Here is a 19,808-nt window from a genome sequence, read left to right on the forward strand (position 1 = left end):
TCCGGACAGTGAGAGGCCGCCTGGGGCTGGGGCTGGAGAGCCGGGTGTACGGGACAGGGCTCTGCGGTGGCCCGGCCACATCCTCCGGGCTCCCGCCTCATCTGTACAGGGGTGATGCCCACCTGCCTCCTGGGGAGTCCCAGAGGGTGAGGGGCCTGGAAGCTGTCAGACTCCCAGGTGCCCTGCGTACACTGCACTCAGCTGTGAGAGAAGGGGGGAGGGCGGCGGGGGGTTACGCAGGGGGCCAGAGCCTCGGCCTCCCAGAACAGAGCCCCCCGCCCCCCTTTCCCTACAGACAAGCGGGCCTTCTTCATCATCTGCACCTCCGAGTTGGGGCCCCCGCAGATCTATGAGCTGGTGGCTCTGACGTCGTCAGACAAGAACACGTGAGGATTGAGCAAGGGTCACGTTACTGCTAGGCCCAGGGACACGGGGCGGTGGTGGCAGAAAGGGAGCCAGGGCGGACAGTGCTGTCAGGTTTGTCCCCAGGCATCTGCTGCTTTGTCACTGCGGTGCTCCCTCCCCTTCCCCACCTGAGTGTAAAGGGTGCATCTCAGGGCCCCAGACAGGAGTGGGCAGAAACCTGGGTGTCGCCCACACGCCTCGCCCCCCCCCCTCAGAAACGTGCCTTCTCTCAGATCCTTGCCTCCCCGACCTTGGCCCCAGCTCACTGTGCACGGTCCCTTCTCCAGGAGCAGGACTATTGGTAGATGCAGTGTGGGGAGAGCCCCCTCTGGGAGAGAGATCTTGAGAACAAACATAAGAATGCTTTCCTTTCTGTTCCTGGGCAGTGCCCAGGGAAGACTCCTAGCTCTGTGCTCAGGGTGGAACTCTCTTGTTCCAGAGAACATAACCAGGGTGACTGCATGCAAGGCAAGCGCCTTCTTCGCTCTGCCACTTCTCTGCCACTCAAGTGGCCCTGACCCCATAACTAGATGCTTAGAGCCCACAGCAGGTTGGGGAGCTGCAGGTGGCAGACCCCAAGGAGCAGCCCCTCAGGGCAGAACCCACTAGAACAGAGGAGAAAACTGCGGGGCCCGGGGTCGGCAGTGGCCAGGCACTGGGCCACGGTCTCATTTCCATCCTGGGTGCTCTCTGTCCTCCGGGCAACAGGTGGATGGAGCTCCTGGAGGAGGCCGTGCGGCAGGCCACCCGGCACCCCGCAGCCACCCCCGCGCCAGCCCACCCCGCAGCCCCCAGCGCCCAGGAGCCCGCCCGCCAGAGCCCCACGGCCAGCAGGTACGCCTCCCCTCGGGCTCTCGGCTGCACTCCTTCCCGACACCTCCCTCCCCCACTGCTTTCCCGCCCCACCCCACTCCTTTGGGGAGGTGTGGGGACCAGTGGGAGCGGGGCCGGCACCCCCTCCTCTCTAGCCCGCTGGCCACTCCAGGCCCATCACGTGTTTGCCTTGGAACTTCTTCAGCGACTGGAACCTGGAGGAGAGCAGAGGGGGGCTGGGTGGGTGCCAGACTCTCACTGCGGGGGGCTTCTGCCTTCCAGCAGGGTGGGGCTGGATGACTCTGATGCCGACATGGATGTGTTCCCCCGGGAGCCGGAGCCAGAGCCAGAGCCCGAGGGGCTGCCTGCAGGTGCCTTCCTGGGCCGTCCAGGCATCGGCGGCACAGGTAAGGGGCGACAGGAGCAGTCCACCTGGGCCCAGGGAAGGAGGTGGGGTGGGAGCGAGGGGGAGTGACATGAGGAAGGCAGGCCTGGGAGGGGGGCCAGCGGCCGAGTTCAGACCGAGGTCAGGAGTGGGCTGTGAAGACACAGGGCGGGGCAGGTCAAGGAGAGCTGCCCACACACAGGAGCAGCTCCCGGGTGACCGGGCTGGGCTTGTCGCGCCCGTCAGATCTGCACTGAGGTTTCTGGTGCCTTGTATTCTCTCAGGGGCCCCCGATAGGGGACCTAGGCGCGAGGCCTGTACTCTGCCCGGCCCTGGCCCTGGCTGAGAATGTGCAGGGCAACGTCAGGGCTCGGGTTTGGGGGGAACCTCCTTGGCTGGGGTCCCACGCTCCAAGGCTGCACCCTCCCAGCAGGCCACTGCACTCTGCGCCCCCCAGCCCCCCCCACCCCTGCCGCCCCGGCCACTTCCCACAGCTCCTCTCACCTTCCATCTGCTGCTCCTCACGTCTGTCTCTGCCTTCCAGGGGCCCTTGTCCACTTACTCACAGCCCGGGAGCCGGGGCAGCCCTGAAGCTGGGGCGCAGCAGACATATTGGCGGGGGTGGATGGGTGGTCGCAGCCGAGTCCAGAGCTGGCGCTGCCTGCGGCCCCCACTTCCCCGCCTGATGATGCTGGCTCTGCTCCATGCCAGGTACCGGGCCCCAGCCGAGGCTCCGAGGGACACATGCCACGCTGCGGGAGGCCGCCGAGCAGGGCGGCTCGGTGCCGGCCGAGGAGCTGGCGGTGCTGCCGCAGCCTCCCGGGCCCGTTTCTGGAGAGAACAGAGGCGGCAGGACCCGGGAGCCCCTCCTCCTGCCCCTCCAGGACTCACTGCTCCTGGGAGGCCTGGCCGAGGCGGCCCTGGAGGATGGTGAGTGCCCGGGTGCCCCCACAGTGGGGGTCGTACAGCTCACACGGGCACGGGGCAGAGAGGGCAGACCCCCACTGTGGGCTGGGACAGAGGCCGTGCCCTGCCAGCCCCCCATCGCGCTTTCTCCTCTGCAGTGGAGAACCTGCGGCACCTCGTCCTCTGCAGCCTGCTGCCCGGTGCCCCCCTGGAGCCCCAGGCTGCCGGGGAGCCTGAGGATGACCTGACACCCACACCCTCTGTCGTCAGCGTCACCTCCCACCCCTGGGACCCCGGCTCTCCGGGGCCAGCGCCCTCAGAGGCCAAAGGGGACACCCCCCAGCTCCCAGACCCAGAGCAGGAGGCTGCCCCAGTGGGCTGTTCGCTGGCACGCCTGCCCCCAAGGACCAGACACTCAGGGATCTGGGAATCTCCCGAGCTGGACAGGAAGTCGGAGGAAGAGGCGACAGGAAGCTACAAAGTTGTGAGAAAAGGTAAATTGCAGCCATGTGCACTGGGAGACGGTGTCCTGCAAACACCATGTCCCATCTTGGGAACAGCGAGGGGCACCGGCACTGACCCGGCCTGGTCCGGGAGCCAGCCCAGAACTGGGTCATCTTGGCTCTGTTCTGCACTTCGGGGCCGCAGCCCTCTGCCGGGCCCAGTCAGCCAGTCAAGTTTCTGCCAGGTCCACTGATGACCAGGCCCAGGAGGGGTGGAAGGAGGCGGGGAAGCGCCTGGAGGGGAGAGTGGGTGAGCCAGGTGGGCGGTACCCCAGCGTCTGGAAGACTGTGTCTGGCCTCCAGGCAGGACAGGCCCCCGGGGCCGGGCCGGGGACCCAGGACAGTCTGGTCCGCGCGGGCAGGCGCCTGGTGCTGAGTCTGGCGGGCAGGCCTCGCTCGGGGTTTCTGGGCCGTCCCCTTCCTTCTCTCTCCTTCGGTGAATGGTCCTGCCGCAGACGGGCACGGCGTGCGCTCGGTGCTCACGTGGTTCTTCCCTTTCTCTCTCTCCTCCCGTCCCTGCTGCCTCTCCTTCCTCTACCCTCCCTCTCTGCCTTTGCGTCTCTGCTGTCCTGTGGTGGTGGTGTCGGTGCAGCTGAGGTGGCAGGCAGTGAGACTGTCCCTGCGCCACCCGAGAGGGGCCCGCCAGGGTCTGAGCCACCCGAAGTAGAAGGCGGAGCGAAGGCTGCGGGTAATGAACTTCTCCTGGGAGCCAGAGCAGGCTGGGCTGCAGCTGGGCCCCGGGCCGGACCCGCCTGCACACGCCCGCCCTCCGCCAGGCAGGATGTGGGCCCCAGGGGACCCATGTGACGGGCAGGCCCAGTGTCCTTGGTGACCCAAGTCGCCACTTCTCCCCAACCCGCCACTGCGGCATCACCGGACAGTGTGCTCACCTGGCTCCTCCACCGAGGGCCCTCGGGGCTCCCTGTGCGCCCCACCCTGCCCCGCATGCTGCCCCCAGCTCTCCCCCCTCCCAGAGAGTGGCCATCTCTCTGGGGTAGTGGCCAGTGGCTGTGGGCCGCCGTGGAGGTCGTCAGCCAAGCTCGAGGGGGCCCTTGGGAGGTCTGCGTCGGGCCCGCTGCTCAGCATGGGGCTGGCACGGGGAGACGCTCTGGCACTGGTGTGCGCCCGCTGACCTCCTCCTTCCCCACGGCGACAGGGAACTGTTTCTATGTCAGCATGCCAGCAGGACCCCTGGACTCCAGCACTGACCCCACAGGGAGCCCCTCCCAGCCCGGCAGCCTCCCCGCCTGGCAGCCTCCGCGCCCACCACAGCAGCAGGGCACCCCCGGGGCCCAGCGCCGCCCCAGCCACTGTCCCCCCAGCCTGGCGCTCCGGGACGTGGGCCACATCTTCAGCACCATCGAGCAGCTCACGCTCAAACTGCACAGGCTCAAGGTGAGGCGCTCGGGGCTGCCCAGGCCTGGGGTCTTCCCCGGAGCCAGCGCTGAGACGGGCGGGGGCTGACGTCTGCCTGCACGCACCCTCGCAGGACATGGAGCTGGCCCACAGGGAGCTGCTCGAGTCCCTCGGGGGCGAGTCGTCGGGTGGCACCACGCCCGTGGGCAGCTTCCACCCGGAGGCCACTCGCTGGACGCTCAGCTCCCTGTCACCTCCAGCCAAGGAGCCCCCCGCTGCCGGCTTCGGAGACAGCCAGGAACTGGGGCCATACCCCGAGCACGGTAAGTGACACCCAGGGGAATAAGGGCGCCGGGGGCGGGGGGAGAGACAGACCCCGGGAGTAGTAGACTGGACCCCCTGTCCTTGGGTTGTGGAAGCAATGGCGCACACATCTCCTGAGACCGTCCCTACTGGCCAGCTTGGAGCAGGCACGGGGCAGCCCCAGCTGGTGGTCTGTCCACCGACTCGGCCGGAGGGAGCCGTGACAGATGAGCCTGGGGGGCTTCCTCAGAGCGAGGGTCCCCTCAGGCCAACGCTTCACCATCCCCCCCCCACATGCTTCACAGATACCGACACCTCCCTGGAGGAAAGCACGGCAGACACAGCCACCGGTGCCCTGGGACTGTAGCTGCTGGGACCACCAGATCAGTCCTCCACGTCCCCAGCGCTCTGCGGCTTGTCCCGAAGCAGGGCACAGGCCGGGGTGCCCCGGGCCCCTCCGCGTGGTCGAGGCAGTGGGCAGGACCCAGGGAGTCCCCGCATGTTGCTTGATCTGCTCAGATCGGAGTTGAGTGTCCGTGCCCCCCGGTCCCCTAAGCATGCCCTCTGTGTCCACATGTCCGCCCTCAGCCCTGCGGGAAGAGGTGGCGTCCGTGTCAATGCACTTTCTCCCGGCCTCCTCCCGCCCGGGACCCTCGGAGAGGGGGGCTGCCTCACCTCGCCTGTCACTCGGGTTCCCTATCCGTATGGACGCGTCATCCGTGCATCCTTTGCTGTTGTAAATAACCTGGACCTTTTCGGCTTCTGTGCCTGAGTACTTGGAAGCAGTGACAGAAGGGACCTGCTTGCACCTCCTAGTGACCAGCCCTGGCCCGACCCCGAGGGTGGGGGGTAAGGAAGGCCTCTGACTTCCCACCTACTGGGCCCACGAGCCCCGCCTCTGCAGCTTGGTGCTGACCCTCTGGCCCTCCTGCCTGGGGCCACTCGTCACCCCCACACCCCCCTCCCCACCTCCCCACAGAAAACCAGTGTCTCGAATGGTACGGAGCTGAAGACTGGGCCCCAGAGCAGGGCGGGGGGCGCTCATGCTGGAGGCCTAGAACTAACCCAGGACCATCCCCAGGGGCGGCAGCCACCCTGGCCCCAGGTTCCATGCCCACACCTCCCCCCACTGACTAATAAAATATACACACTGTGCTAGGTGTATATATACATATATATATATAAATATATATAATATATAAAATATAGATATGGAAATGACTGTTTTGCTGTTAAAATAATGTATACTCTTTTATTTTCTTCCTTTCATGGTTAAAATTTTTTTTTTAAGAAAAGTTAAATATTCTTCAATTGTGCTCGTGTGTGTGCTTTCTTGGTTCGGGAAGTAGGATCCCAGGCCCGTAGTTGTGTAAACTCAGTGCGCACGCACATACACACACACACACACACACACACACACACACACACACACACACGTGTACGTTTCTCCAGAGTCCCAGAGTCCCCATGCAACCTTGAAGCTGCCTTCGGGAGCTTCAGGACTTTTTGGAGGGGTCAGGGGGCGCTTTGGGCCACACCCAACAGTGCTTAGAACCTATGGCTGTGCACTCAAAAACCACTCCTGGCAGTGCTCAGGGGACCATCTGGAAGACCAGAGGTCAGCTGTGTGCAAGGCCAGCATACCGCCACAGTACTGTCACTCTGATCCCAGAGCTTCAAGACTTAAAAGGCAAAAACTATGAATGGGCTCAGTCACTGCACCCTCGGGCTCTGACCTTCCCCCAAGGCACAGGGCAAACACCATGTGTCCCCGGAGTGGTCACCCAGTCCACTCCCTCCCCTACCGGGACCCAGCACTCAGGGGCCCCCGCGGCTCAGCGCTGGGCAGATGTCCAAGTTCCCACCGAGCAAGTGGTCACAGCAGCTCAGGACCCCAGCCACCACCGCGGTGCCTGGAATGTACAAACATGGAACTGAGTGGGCCCCCTGGAGGCCCAGCAGAGGCCAGGAGGGACCCAGGAGAGCAGGTGTCCTCTGTGGGCCAGTCTCACCTGCCCAGACATGAAGGGTACCCCCAAAGTCAACACTGTGCTCCCCACACCGCAGTTTATTTCTGCAGAAGCAGCATTAAAGAGTGAGGTGTGGGATTGCAGCTCCCCACTCCTGGCCACTGACGTGTCAATAGTGTGATAGGAGTCAGCGCATGGCCTTGGCAGGGAATGTGGGGAGACGGCCCCCTCAGAGTAGCCCCAGCCAGCCCTGTGTCCCTGAGGCCGAGCCCCAGCCTCCCCTCAACCTGTCAGGCGGGGAGCGGAGTGCTGGCATGAGGGAAACCCACACTCAGTCCCTCCGTGCAGCCCACCCTACCCCCTCTATTCTGCTTGTGCCTGGTGCTACCTCCCTGCAGTCTAAAGGCTACATGTCCACCCTCCCGCTGTGGCACCCCATGTCTCCTAGGTCAGCAGTCCTCAGCCTTAGAAAGCAGGAAGTAGTGCCCCCCCCGCCCCACCTGCCCCCTCTGCCAGTACTCAGAGCGGGCCCCCGAGCCTTCCCAGCAGAACCTGCACACAGGTCACCATTACCAGCCGTAGAACATGAACAGATTCAGAATCCAAATGTTCCATGTAGCTCTAAAACCAAGTTTTCAGACAATGTACAGTATTTGCCTGTTCGGGATGGTAACGCTCCCCCGTCCTCCGGCAAAGTCGTGCTCTGTGGCCAGAATCATGCGTGGCGCCTCCTGGGGGTCTAGGAGAGTAACGCCATGCTCTCCTCCTCCCGGAGCTTGGCCTTACTGACAGGGTCCCTGGGCAGCATCATCTCCTGGATCATGGTGTACATGGGGTTTTGCGGGGAGAAACAGTTTTTCTGCGGGAGGGAAAGGCAGGCTGGCAGCTGACAGGCCAGGGGTTGGCCCTGGCGGGGACGAGGGGTGGTGTGTCCCGGGATAGCAGGTCAGGAGCAGGGTGGCCGAGGGCAGCTAAGTACAGGGCTCTGCAGGAGAACGAGGGAAAGCAGGCTTGCCTTGAAGTGGGACTACCGAGGGAGGGGACTCACTGCCAGGGACAGCCACAGCAGCCCCATGGGGCTCTTGGCAGAGTGCTTGTGCTTGGAGAACTGGACCTGGTACTGCACGGCGGTGAAGAAACCCTCCAGCCCCACCTCCGTGATGCAGTTTCCTGTGGAGAGCAGATGCAGCCACGTGACCTGACACTGCCTGACCTTGCCTGTACCCTAACTCCTCTGCTTCTCTGCCTTTTATTTTTTTTAATTTCTGCCTCCTTTTTCATTCATGCCCCGCCCCATCCCATTTCTCTTTCAATACCCTCATTGCTCTCTGATACCAAACCCCGTCTCTCACTGGTGCCCCAAGCCTGGAAGACCCAGGTTCTGCCCATTGGGGCAGAAACAGGGACCCTTGTAGCAGAACACGGCCCGGACCCAGGCAGCTCCGGGAACAGGAGAGGCTACAAACGTACGGAGGAGGTTGAGGTGCAGAAGGACCTTGTTTCCGGCCAAGAACACTTTTCCACTTCGATGCTCCGCTGGCTCTAGAAGGGGGTTGACTATCTCGGTCGATTCTCCAACCAGCTACTAAAGCGGAGCACAGAGCAAAGGGAGCCGCCAAGGGGCTATGTTTAGTGTTGGTAGGAACGGGGTTTGGGAGGTCACACCAGCGATGCTCAGGGTCCTTTCTGGCACCACCACACTGGCTTAGAGGACCAGCTACAGTCCAGGCATTTCTCCTTGGAGCAGAGGAATCAAAGACGAGTAAACACCTATCCACAGGGAGCAACTTGGGGGCCAAAGAGCTGGCTCAAAAGCCTGGAGCACCAACTAGAGCGGGACTCTGGGGTTCAGTCCCCAGTAGCACACGATCTCCCAACCACTGCAGGAGATATAGAAAGCAACTTTGTTGGGGGAGCCCAAAAGTGGCCTGGGAGTTAATGCAGTGATGACAGCCGGCAGGTGGGCTCCATATTTTGCAGGAAGGAACAACTAGTCCTTGGAGCCGGGGCTGCCTCCAGAATTTTGAATGGGATATTGTGGCTCTCACCCAGAGATGAAAGACCAGCCAAGGACCAGAGAGGTGCTCAAAGGGGTGGGGCACAGGCTTTGCATGCCAGAGGCCCAGGTTCAATCCCCAGCACCACATGATCCCCTGAGTTCCACAGGGTAGAGCCGCTAGCACGGAGCTGGAAGAGTAGAAATACCACTTGGAGGTGTTTCGAAATACACATCCCCCCAAAAGAGGCATTCCAGTCCATTAAAAAGAAAATCCCACAAGTGCCCATAGGCCCGTAGGTTTAGATGCCATGGAACACATTCAGCTTTCCTAAGCATTCCCCAAGAGAACAAGGAGGACACCAGGTTAGAGGGAGGTAACAGTGAGGGCAGGGCAAGGTGAGAAACAGCAGCCTGGATGGGGGCATGGGAAATTGAGACACCCCTTTCCCTGCCTGCATGTGCTCTCATAAGAGCTAGTCTCGGGGGCCAGAGTACAGCAGGCCAGGTGCTTGCCACATAGGGAGCCCAGAGCCCCACCAGAGGGACCTCTGAGCACAAAGTTAGGAGTAAGCCCTGAGCAATGTCAGATGTGGTCCACAAATAAAAATAGACAAGACCTAGCCAAGGGTGACAGATGAGAGTCTCACTGAATGTGAGGTCAGAGAGGCTTCAAGCAGCAGGCGGGCAGAGGAAGACAAGGAGAGGGGAAAGCCAGGCTCGGGCCGGGGTGCGATAGTACAGCAGTTAAGGCACTTGCCTTGCACACCGCCAACCCAGGTTCGATCTCAAGCCTCCCATAATCCCCTGAACACTGCCAGGAGAGATTCCTGAGTGCAGAGCCTGGCGTAACCCTGAGTATCTCCCAAGTGTGGCCCCAAACAGAACAAAAAAAGAAAAGTGAGGCTCTAGGGGCAAAGGTCTCACGAAAGAGTTTGCAGTGTGACTGGGTCAAGGCCCTGTGTCCGTGTCCTTGGGGTGCAGTGTGGGCACCTGATGACCAAGCAGCGGCAGAGGGGGACACCCCAAGCCTAGAGAGGAGTGGGGATACACTGAGCCCTGCTACCCCCTGAAAGTAGAGCGTTGAGTCCCAGTGTGAGAGTCCAGGTGGCTGCTGTCGGGACAGGAGTCGACCCTGGGGGGCTCCGGTGGGGGGTTCTGGGAGCGCCCGCTGCACCTCACTCACCTCGGCCTCCATCAGGATGCTGCGCTTCTCCTTGCTGCCAGCCTTGGGCCCCTTGCCCTTGGTGGGCTTCTGCTCAGGGATGGTCACCTCTGCATGGGAAGAGGAAATGAAGGCAGAGGACGCCCCTGAGAGCACCATGTCCCCAAGGAGACAGACAAGGGGTCCCAGGTCCAATTCAGAGCTCTAGGTTTCAGGACAACAGACCACAGCAGGGCCACAGTCTGGTGGCTAGATGCCTTTTCTGCGGGAACACGAGGAGCCAGAATGGGGTTATGGGGGCGGGGAAGTGGAGGGTGGGGGTCCTTCCCACAGCATCTCCCGAGAAAAGGACACAGGCCCAGTGGGACTCAGAGAGGAGCCCAGCGTGGACAGGGAGCAGCCCAGCCGGCACCAGGTGGGTACGTACTCCCTTTCCCCGCCTTTGTGAAGTCTTCTTTCTTAGGGGCTCCCTGCGTTGACTGGCCTGACCCCGACTTCTCCTCTTTTTTCACCACATCCTGTGGGGATGTGAGCAGAGAGGTGAGGTGCCGCGTCCTGGGGCACTGGGAGCAGCCTTCAGAGACCCCCTGCTGTCTGCAGCTCACCTACCCCTGACTTCTCCTTCCTCTTGCCCAGGCCCTTGGTGCTCTTCAGAGACTGCATCTTGTCTGTCTTGTCCGCCAGCGCCATACTGCTGGCTCCGATCGTCTGACTCTTCTCTCGCTCCGTTCTGGAGTCTCCGTGTCGAGAGGACGAAGGCTGTGCCCACAGTGGGGGCAGGAGGAAGGCAAGGCCGGAGCCCCTTCCCAGTGAGGAGCCAGGGGCGACAGCAGCACCTCATCCCTGACTCCCAGCCTAAACGCTAAATCCCTTTGTCGAGGGCTCTTTGGGGGGAAGGTTGGGGAAGCGGGGACTCAAAGCAGGGGCTCACTCTCCTGCGCAGGGAGAAAAAGTAGCAAACAACTGTTTTACTTGGGGCCACACCTGATGGTGCCCAGAGCTTCCTCCTGGCTCTGCACTCAGGGGTCACGATAGGCCATGAGGGGGAGGGGCGGGGATTAGAACCCTGATGGGCTGGGTGCAGGTCAAGTGCCCTGCCTGCTGTGCTATCTCTGGCCCCAGCTAACTTCTTGAGCAAAATGCCAGTCATTGTTCAGAGCTCACTGCCTGGATTAACGCATTGAATACTTACAACAATCCTATGAGGTAGATACATTTGTCCCCATTTCACAGGTGGGGCAATTAAGGCCCTGACATTGAAGGTAAGCACTCTCACTCCCAGACTGCTACTCACTGATCGGGACCGCTCCTGTGTGCCTTTTTCCAGCAGAAGACGACGGCGCTCCACCACCTCCACATGCGTCAGCTCGAAGGGGCGCAGGACCTGGGGCAGGCAAGGCGATGTCCCAGATGAGACTCCCAGGAGTCCAGTCCGTTCATCAGCCCCGCCAGGCCGACACGCTCACCTCGGCAAGCTTCAGGGCACCTTTGTCCCCAATGCGGTTGTGGGCCAAGGACAGCCAAATCAGGGAGCGATTCAGTCGGAGGCCCTGGGCAGGCGGGAAGGGACTGGACATGCGTACCCAGCTGTGCCCCACCCCTGCTCTGGTCTGCCCAATCGGTCCTGGCCCCGCCCCAGGTCCATCCCCCGTCTGCCCAGGTCCCGCCCCATTTGGCACTGGCTCCACCCCAGGTCCCGCCCCTTCAGCCTGGCCATGCCCCAGGCCCCGCCCCCTCGGTCCTGGTCACGCCCCAGCCCGCCCCTAGGACCCACGCACGTCTGCAATGTAGCCAGCACCCTTGTCCCCGATGTGGTTGAAGGCCAGGTTGAGCGAGACAAGGGTGCGATTGGAGTTTTGCAGCGTGGACAGAGACTGGCCCAGGAGCTGCGCGCCCACGTCATCGATATTGTTGTTCCGCAGTGACAGGTGGGTGATCCTGGGCAATGGGATGGAGAAACGCGAGGTCTTGGCCATCTGTCAGAACTTCAGCGGCCATGGAGTTGTGAAGGAGGACAAGAATCGAAGGGAGACTCAAGAGGCAAGGGAGGGTGGGGACTAGGGACAACTTGAAATGGGACCCAGGCCGAGAGGAAGGGGTGAGGGAAAGGAGCCTCACGTGCTGTCCAGCGCCATGAGCTTGTGATATGGCTGATCCCGCAGTGGGTTCCCCTCCAGACACACCTTCCTGTGGGTGGGGAGAGCTGAGAACCGGAGGCACCGCTGAGACCGCAGGTGCAGCGTGGACAGAGGCAAAGTAGAGCAAACTGTGCGGCAGTGCCCCAGACTGACTCACAAGTGTGGGCATGTGGAAGGGCCACCCTGCAGTTAGTAAACTTTGTGACAAGTGACCCCTGGCGCTCCTCCACCGCAGTGCCCCCCACTTTCTGGAATCTTGCCCTGGTATAATTCCCTCCCTGTGAGTTTGGCTAGAACCAGTGACATACTTCTCATGAACACAGCAAAAATCTGGGAGTTGATTTTGCTTTGTTTTGTTTCTGTTTGGGGAGGTGGGGTCACACCAGCAGTGCTCAGGACTTAATCTGTGCTCAGGGATCGCTCCTGGTGGTGCTCAGGGAACCATATGGGGTGCCGGAGACTGAACCCGGGTCAGCTGCGTACAAGGCAGCCTACCCTCTGTACTATTGTTCTAGCCCCCATCACTTTCAAGTCTAGGTTAGAAAGTCTAGGTCAGGAAGATGGCATGAAAGACTGAGCGCGTGTTGTGCATGCTGGGGGGCCCAGGATCAACCCCAGCAGGGCATGGTCCTTCCCACAGCACCCCAGGAATGGACAAACTGCACCCCCGCCTTAAGCAAACAGAGCTGGCCCCCAGGACCATAGGTAATGGCCCAAAAACAAAAGGGAAAATGTCTCCATTCCTCTCAGGCGTGCTCTGCACTCAGATCCCCAGCAGTTGCTCCAGCCCCAGTCACATGACTGAGTCCCCACCAAGCACCGTCCTGCAAGCTGACCAGGAAGCTAGCCAGGCATCTGCTCGCCCGCACCTGAGCCTGTCTCCCAGCAGTGGCGAGGTACTGACAGCTGTTGTTTTAACTTAAAACCGGCTGTGTCACCCGGCAGTAGGTGAGGACTACATCACCACAGCATAAGGCAGGAGCAATGGTGCCAAAGAACCAGGGTCCTTCCAAGTCCCAACAAAAGCAGGCATTTTCTCTCAGATTATATTTTGCCCCTTGCTTTGGCTTTCAGACTGACTCATCTGTCATCTAAACTAACTGCATTCATTTTGAATTACTTTTAATGACACTGAACTGACTCTTTACGTATTCAGACGAATGATATAACTCTCTTTCTGCAGGCTTGCTTATTTCTCAGGAGGAAATTTAAAAACTACTTCCATAGGGCCAGGTAGTACAGCAGTAGGGCGTTTGCCTTATACACGGCCGACCCGGGTTTTACCCTCAGCACCATACATGGTCCCCCAGGCACCGCCAGGACAATTCCTCAGCACCAACCCCACGCCCAGATAAAGAAGTGGTGAAGAGCCTCATAAAGAGGCAGCCAAGGGACTGGGGAGGGGAGTTGGGAGCCAGGGAACACCCAAAGGGACCATGTGGATGGTGGTAAGGATAGTGGAAGTGAGGCCCCTGGTCTCTCTGGGCAGATGGAAGCAGGAAAGGAGGGTCCTACACCCCGTAGCACACCTGTCTCCTCAGGGACCAGCCATGGCCCCCAGAATTGGTCCTCCTTTCCCCTCCCCGACACCACCCCCAGGCTGCTCCCCACCAACCCCACCAGCCCTGGGCCTTCTTCCCCAGGACTCACTTGAGTGCAGAGCAGAGGGGCAGCAGGGCGATGAAGGTGTCCAGGGTCTTCTCCGTGAGCCCCACCTTCCACAGGCTGGCGCAGGAAGCACAGAGACACCAGCTGGGCGCGCCCCCTACTCCCGCAGCACCCCTGCGCGCAGCACCCCGCTTCTGCCCGTTCTTCCCCCACTTCCCCTCACTTGATGGCCTGCAGTTGGGTGAGGGGTGGCAGACACTTGGAGAAGATCCACAGGATCCGCTCCTCCACCTTCCACCCTGCGGAAAGAAGGAGGCGGGCACCAGGCTGGGGCGCGGAGCGTGGGGGGCTGCGGGGCGCAGGGCGGGGCGCAGCCGAGCAGCGGGCCCTCACCGCGGATGTAGATCTCCTTGACCGCCTTGTCCTCGGCCTCCGTCTCCACCTGGATGGTGGGCCGGAAGAACACGTACTTGCTCTCCAGGCTGTTGAGGCTGCAGGACGCCGACAGGCGCTGGTCGTCTAGGATGCAGGGGCCGAGGAGCGTGGTGGGGCTGGGGGGGAACAGAGCCTCCGCCCCGGGTCGCACCTCCAACCGGGCACCCGAGGCTGAGGTGGCGCGGGTCCCCCGGGGCGCTCGGCAGGTCTTCCCGGGCCAGGGCCTGCCCTGCCAGAGTTCAGTGAGGGAGCCGAGGGGCGCCCCTACCCGACGCCCCACCCCCAATCCACCCATCCCGCACTCCGCCCCCTTCCCACCTTGGTTGGGCTTCTCCGACGTGGAGGAGGAGGTGATGAAGGTCGAGTGCGGGCGCGGCCGGGGGACCACTTTGGGGAAATCCGTGAAGCCTGACCGCGTGCAGAGCTCGGCGAAGTCCGTCTCCAGGACGCCGGTGCACTGGTACTCCTCTGGGGTGCGGGCCGCGTGATCAGAGCCCACGGCCGCGCGGGGACAGCCGAGACCGCAGCCCCGCGCCCCGCCCCCGGGAGGGACCGGCTCCTGAGCCGTCCCCCTCCTGCGCTGTCTGGCTCCCGCACTGTCTACCCAGGGTCAGAGCCGCTTCCTTCCTGCCTCTCCACTCCCGTGATGGGGAGAGCGGGGGTGGACCTCCGATGCCCACAAAGCATCCCCAGACCAGCCTCCCCCATTCCATACCCTTTTGCAAACAGAGAAGGCAGCCCACGCTGATGAGTGCAAAGACAGGGATCTCTCTATTGCCTCCTATACACCCCCAAACACACACCGAGGCCCAGGCCCTTATGTATGGGGGGATGGGGTGCTGGGCCACACCCAGCTGTGCTCAGGGCTTACTCCAGGCTCGGCATTCAGACGTCACTCCTGGCACTGCTCGGGGCACCATATGGAGTGCAGTGAACCTGGGTCAGCTGGTGCAAAGCAAATGCCCTACCCGCTGTACTGTCCCTCCAGGCCCACGCTTGTGGTGACTTAACAGATTATTTATTTAGCACTTTTCACTATCCAGCACCTCACCCAAGGTTTTATTACTGTTCATTTCTTTGCAGATTACAGTGATTCGATATATGCCCTCCACATCCCTTCCTGAGGTGTCAGTGGGCCCCAAGACGCCCACAAGGACCTCCCAGAAGTAAGTAGCTTCCAGCTGGGGGTGGGAAGGCGGGCCCCTGGCAAATTTGAGCCAATGGAAGCAGAAAGACCTTCAAAGGTGGCAAGCATGGAGGGGCCTGACCCAATGAGAACTGCAAGCAGGGAACAGGGGCTGCCAATGCCAAAGTTGTTGGTCCAAGAGAACTGCCTTAAGAGTGAGTAACACTGGAGCCAGCGAGATAGTACAGTGGGTAGGGAGCTTGCCTTGAACACAGCATACCCAGGTACCAATTTCTGGCACCCCATATGGTCCCCTGAGGCCACCGGGAGTGATTCCTGAGTGCAGAGCCAGAAGTAAGACCTGAGACTTGCCGGAATTGCCCCACCCTCACAAAAATAAAAACGAATTGAATAACACAAGGAGTGCCTGCAACCCTGGTTTGAATCCCTGTGCACCGCCAGGGATCACTCCTGAACACAGGGCCAGGAATGCGCCCTAAGCACTACCTGGTATGGTCCAAACCCTCCCCCCACCCAGCCAAAACAAAGAATGTTGCTCTGGGCATTCTTAAGAAGCTCTGAGCTTTTTTTTTTTTTTTTGCTTTTTGGGTCACACCCAGCGATGCTCAGGGGTTACTCCTGGCTTTGCACTCAGGAATTACTCCTGGCAGTGCTTGGGGGACCATATGGGATGCCGGGGATCGAACCTGGGTCGGCCGAGTGCAAGGCAAACGCCCTACCCCCTGTGCTATCGCTCCGGCCCCCGCTCTGAGCTTCTTAAACTGGGTCATGGCTTTATATAAATTGGGGTGGGGGGATCGTAATATCGGGCAATAGTACAAGTTTCCTGAGTGTGCAAAGACCAAAAGTGAATTCAAAAGTAAGTGTGTGCTGTTTCTGGCAGCGCCTACTGTGTTGCCTTCCCCAGGGGAAACGAGTGGAGGGTGAGAAAAGTTTCAGAGGCTGATGGAAATGTTCTCTAAAATGCTGTGCCTCAGCCACTGCCTCTCCGTGGGCAGTGTCACTCCAAATGGCCTGGTTCCAGCTCTCCTCCCCTTACACACTCGTGAGTGAGCTTGCCTGTGTCTCCCTGAGAAAGAGGAGCCATTGTGGGGGCAATGCTAGAGTACAGCGGGTACTTGCACATGCCCAATCCAGGTTCGATCACTGATACCCCAGATGGTCCCCCAAACCCACCAGAACTGATCCCTGAGCTCAAAGCCAGAAGACCTGAGGATCACCAGGTGTAGTCAAGAAAAGAAAGAGAAGCCATAAAATGGGATTCCCTGAACTTAGTCCTATACTAATTTCCTCCCCTGCTAGAGAATTTTTTCCCTTTCCCCTCTGCTCTCTATCTCAAGAACAAAAAGAATATTCTCTATTATTTGGTTTGATTTGGGTGTGAGTTTTTGAGGAAACGACACCTGGCAGTGCTCAGGGGTCAGTGGTTAGTGGTCACTCCCAGCTGGGCAAGGGGCCCACATGGTGCTAAGGTCCCACTCAGCCCTATGAGTCATCACCCCAGCCCTGTGGGTTTTCCCCTAAATCTTGTCCTTCCTATAGCTCCCTTCCCTGTCTCCTATGGGCCTGTACCTGCCCTGCACAGCACACAGTGATGCCTGCTAAATACGCTGTCCCTTAAATACAAGGACCAGGAGGACGGGTCCACTGATGGAAGCTTGCCACTAGTGGAAGAGTGGGGAGGGCAGTTAAGATGGAGAAGGAACCAGTTAGACAATGATAGTTGGAAATGATCACTCTGGACAAGAACTAAGTGCTGAAAGTAGGTAAAGAGATATAGATAATAACCTCTCAGTACCTATATTACAAACCATAATGCCCAAAAGGGGGGGAGAGAGAGAGAGAGAGAGGAAGAGAGAGAGAGAGAGAGAGAGAGAGAGAGAGAGAGAGAGAGAGAGAGAGAGAGAGAGGAAAAGAGGAAAAGTGTCTGCCTCTATGGGGCAGGGTGGGGTAGCGAACAGATGGGGAACAGATAGGGAAGGAAAGGGGGACACCTGGTGGCGGGAAATGTACAATGGTGAAGGGATGGGTATTGCAACATTGTAGAATAAAACCCAATTATGAACAATCTTGTAACCTGTGTATCTCATAGTGATTCAATAGATAGATAGATAGATAGATAGATAGATAGATAGATAGATAGATAGATAGATAGGCTCTGTCCTTGTGCTCGCTCCTCAGCGCTCCCAATTCTTCCCTCTGTCCCCCTTCCTCCTCCATCCTTCTGAGGCTGGATCCTGAGCCTGCTCCTCTTCTCTAGGACTCCAGACAGTCTCCTCTCACTTTCTTTCCAGGCGCTGAACATCAGCAGCGTCCAAGGCTACCTATCCAGCCAGGCCATCTCTTAGACTCTCAAACTTATGTGTCCAGCGACCCCGCTGCCCGTTGCCCTTGGAGACCCCACCTGCCAATCTCCACCCTCAGCCGCTTCCAGCTCCGTTACCCACCAGGAGCCAAGACAGGAAGCTGGTGATTATCCTTAATACTTTTTTTTTTCTTTTTTGGGTCACACCCAGCAATACTGCTCAGGGGCTAATCCGGACTCTGCACTCAGGAGCTCAGGAGTTATCCTGGCAGTGCTCAGGGGACCATATAGGATGCCAGGGATCGAACCTGGGTCAGCCGTGTGTAAAGCAAATGCCCTCCCCGCTGTACTATCGCTCCAGTCCCTTAATACTTTCTTTTCTCCCCACTCCATCCAATATTTCTTCCTTTGCTTTGTTTGCAGGCCATACCCAGCAGTGGTCAGTGATCAGTCCTGGTGGTGCTGGGGACTGAGCCCCAATCAGCTTTGTGTAAGGTCAGTGCCCTACCCACTGTCCTCTCTCACTGGCCCCCTCCCTCCATCAATCCTCATTCCTTCTCAAACCTCCAAAATTCCTCCAAATTCCTCAAACCTCCGAAATATTTCTGCAAGGAGCCTAATTCACCCCCCTCGCTTCCACTGTCCCTCGCCTGGACTCTTAAAACAGCAGAGCTCTCCCTGACTCCATCCCCCCCTTCCACCCTGCTCCATGATGCAGAGGACAGTGCATATAATGGAACTGGGTCTACACTGGTAGAGGATTCCATACTGTGCTGTCTCCCCTTCTGAAAATAACAGAACCACTAGGACCAGCAAGGAGATGACACCTGTCCAAGGTCTGTCCCCTCTGTTTCGTTTCTGTTTTAGATTTTTGGGGGCCACATCCAGCAGTACTCAGGGCTTACTCCTGGCTTGGTGCTCAGGGTGCCAAGATTGAACCAAGGTCAGTATGTGCAAGATGTACTATCAAAGATGTGCCTTACCCACTGGACTATCTTTCCAGTCTTCTGTCCCCTCTCCGATGGCAAAGCTAGTAGATTTGGATCAAGAAGCTTGTTTTGGGGACTGGAGTGATAGCACAGCGGGTAAGGCGTTTGCCTTGCATGCGGCCAACCCAGGTTCGAATCCCAGCATCCCATATGGTCCCTGAGCACTGCCAGGGGTAATTCATGAGTGCAGAGCCAGGAGTAAACTCTGTGCACCACCAGGTGTGACCCAAAAAGCAAAAAAAAAAAAAAAAAAAAAAGAAGCTTGTTTTGTGGATCATGGCGGTTCCATCACTTGCAGCAACAGAAAGCCTCCTTATAACCTTCCTGTGGTCTTTTCCCACAGCTTGTAAACTTTAGCTGTGTCCCTCTTGTTATCTCCTTACCAAGTAGGCGTCCCAAAATAGTTGAGTAAAGGAATAAAGGGCTATCAAATGCAACTCAAAGGTACCTCCTGTGAGATCCCACCCCCTTGGCCCCATTACTACCTAGGCTTTCCTCTTATTGAACTCATCAGCACCTCTAAACAGGTGGGGGTTCTCTTTTTTCTTTCTTTTTGGTCACCCGGCGATGCACAGGGGTTACTCCTGGCTCATGCACACAGAAATTTCTCCTGGCAGTGCTGGGGGGGGGGGACCATATGGGATGCTGGGAATTGAACCTCGATCAGCCGCATGCAAGGCAAACACCCTACCCGCTGTGCTATTGCTCCAGCCCAGGTGGATGTTCTTTAAGGTGTTCAATTCAAACATCTGCCAAGGTGGGTCCTGGACACTGCTGGCAGTAAAAACAATATTCACACCCCAAGTCCGAGTAGGGAGCTTGGCTTGCAGTGGTCGCACAGTGCATGCTTGTGGCGTACAATGTATTCTGGTTGCACGAATGTGACTTTGCAGTTTACAAACAACTCTCTCACCTCCTTCGCCATCACTCTTCACTGCAGTAGGCAGGTCAGAGCCACCACACACTTGTCGCCAGTTCCCGCGTACACAGCAGGCTGAGCCCTGATTCCTACGGCACTCTTAGCACCAAACTCGTGCGATCATGTCCTGGCCAGGGCCCCAGAGCATCTCCCTGCACGAGGATACTGGGACCCACGCACCCCCACACAACCCCGCCACCATCATACCAGGGTTTTTGGACTCCTCCTCGCCCACCGGTGGCAGGACGGTTGCCGGCTTCTCTTTGGCCCCACGATCTGCCTTTTTGGTCATAGAGCCGGATGTCTTCAGGGTGAGGGGTCGCGCGGACCTGGGCGAAGACCCCGTCTCACTTGTCATGCTGATGTCCTAGGTGACTCCGGGGCGCTGCTCTAGAGCACGGAGGCAGGATGGGACTCGGGCTCGCTGTAGCTGCGGTGGGGTCCGAATCGAGACTCAATTCTGAG

The 19,808-nt window shown here is 59.4% G+C and overlaps 2 protein-coding genes across 6 annotated transcripts in view; one reads left to right on the forward strand and one right to left on the reverse strand.

Moving 5' to 3' along the window:
* Positions 1-5,987, forward strand: part of ARHGEF11 (Rho guanine nucleotide exchange factor 11) — a 113,457-nt gene extending 107,470 nt beyond the window's left edge. For 4 of the 5 annotated variants that reach the window (XM_055137681.1, XM_055137685.1, XM_055137683.1 and 1 more), the window contains 9 exons: positions 296-386; positions 1,114-1,239; positions 1,501-1,625; positions 2,315-2,533; positions 2,668-3,003; positions 3,605-3,700; positions 4,169-4,407; positions 4,502-4,691; positions 4,977-5,987. In XM_055137681.1, the coding sequence (XP_054993656.1) occupies positions 296-386; positions 1,114-1,239; positions 1,501-1,625; positions 2,315-2,533; positions 2,668-3,003; positions 3,605-3,700; positions 4,169-4,407; positions 4,502-4,691; positions 4,977-5,038 (1,484 nt within the window). In that variant the 3' untranslated portion in view covers positions 5,039-5,987. The remainder of the gene's footprint in view (positions 1-295; positions 387-1,113; positions 1,240-1,500; positions 1,626-2,314; positions 2,534-2,667; positions 3,004-3,604; positions 3,701-4,168; positions 4,408-4,501; positions 4,692-4,976) is intronic. The other variant, XM_055137682.1, reaches the window with a different exon arrangement.
* A 1,281-nt stretch (positions 5,988-7,268) lies between these two features.
* On the reverse strand, positions 7,269-19,808 carry LRRC71 (leucine rich repeat containing 71). The gene is made up of 15 exons (XM_004619216.2): positions 19,551-19,808; positions 14,302-14,451; positions 13,942-14,067; positions 13,772-13,847; positions 13,591-13,665; positions 11,921-11,989; positions 11,581-11,740; positions 11,269-11,352; positions 11,097-11,186; positions 10,412-10,561; positions 10,230-10,320; positions 9,824-9,912; positions 8,112-8,223; positions 7,690-7,811; positions 7,269-7,500 (listed from the first exon to the last, which is right to left on the reverse strand). The coding sequence occupies exons 1-15, from the start codon at positions 19,699-19,701 to the stop codon at positions 7,381-7,383; spliced, it is 1,665 nt and encodes a 554-aa protein (XP_004619273.1). The 5' UTR covers positions 19,702-19,808; the 3' UTR covers positions 7,269-7,380.

This window comes from Sorex araneus, chromosome 5 (genome assembly GCF_027595985.1).
Source record: "Sorex araneus isolate mSorAra2 chromosome 5, mSorAra2.pri, whole genome shotgun sequence".
NCBI classification, from domain to species: Eukaryota; Metazoa; Chordata; class Mammalia; order Eulipotyphla; family Soricidae; genus Sorex; species Sorex araneus.

What these genes read in the sequence shown, in the direction of transcription:
- LRRC71 (XM_004619216.2), bottom strand. Translation starts at nt 19,701, where the DNA reads ATGACAAGTGAGACGGGGTCTTCGCCCAGGTCCGCGCGACCCCTCACC. An exon ending in GTGCTGGCTACATTGCAGAC is followed by an intron (nt 11,353 to 11,580) that starts GTGCGTGGGTCC and finishes CCGCCTGCCCAG; the next exon opens with GGCCTCCGACTGAATCGCTC. An exon ending in AGAGGAAGGAGAAGTCAGGG is followed by an intron (nt 10,321 to 10,411) that starts GTAGGTGAGCTG and finishes ACATCCCCACAG; the next exon opens with GATGTGGTGAAAAAAGAGGA.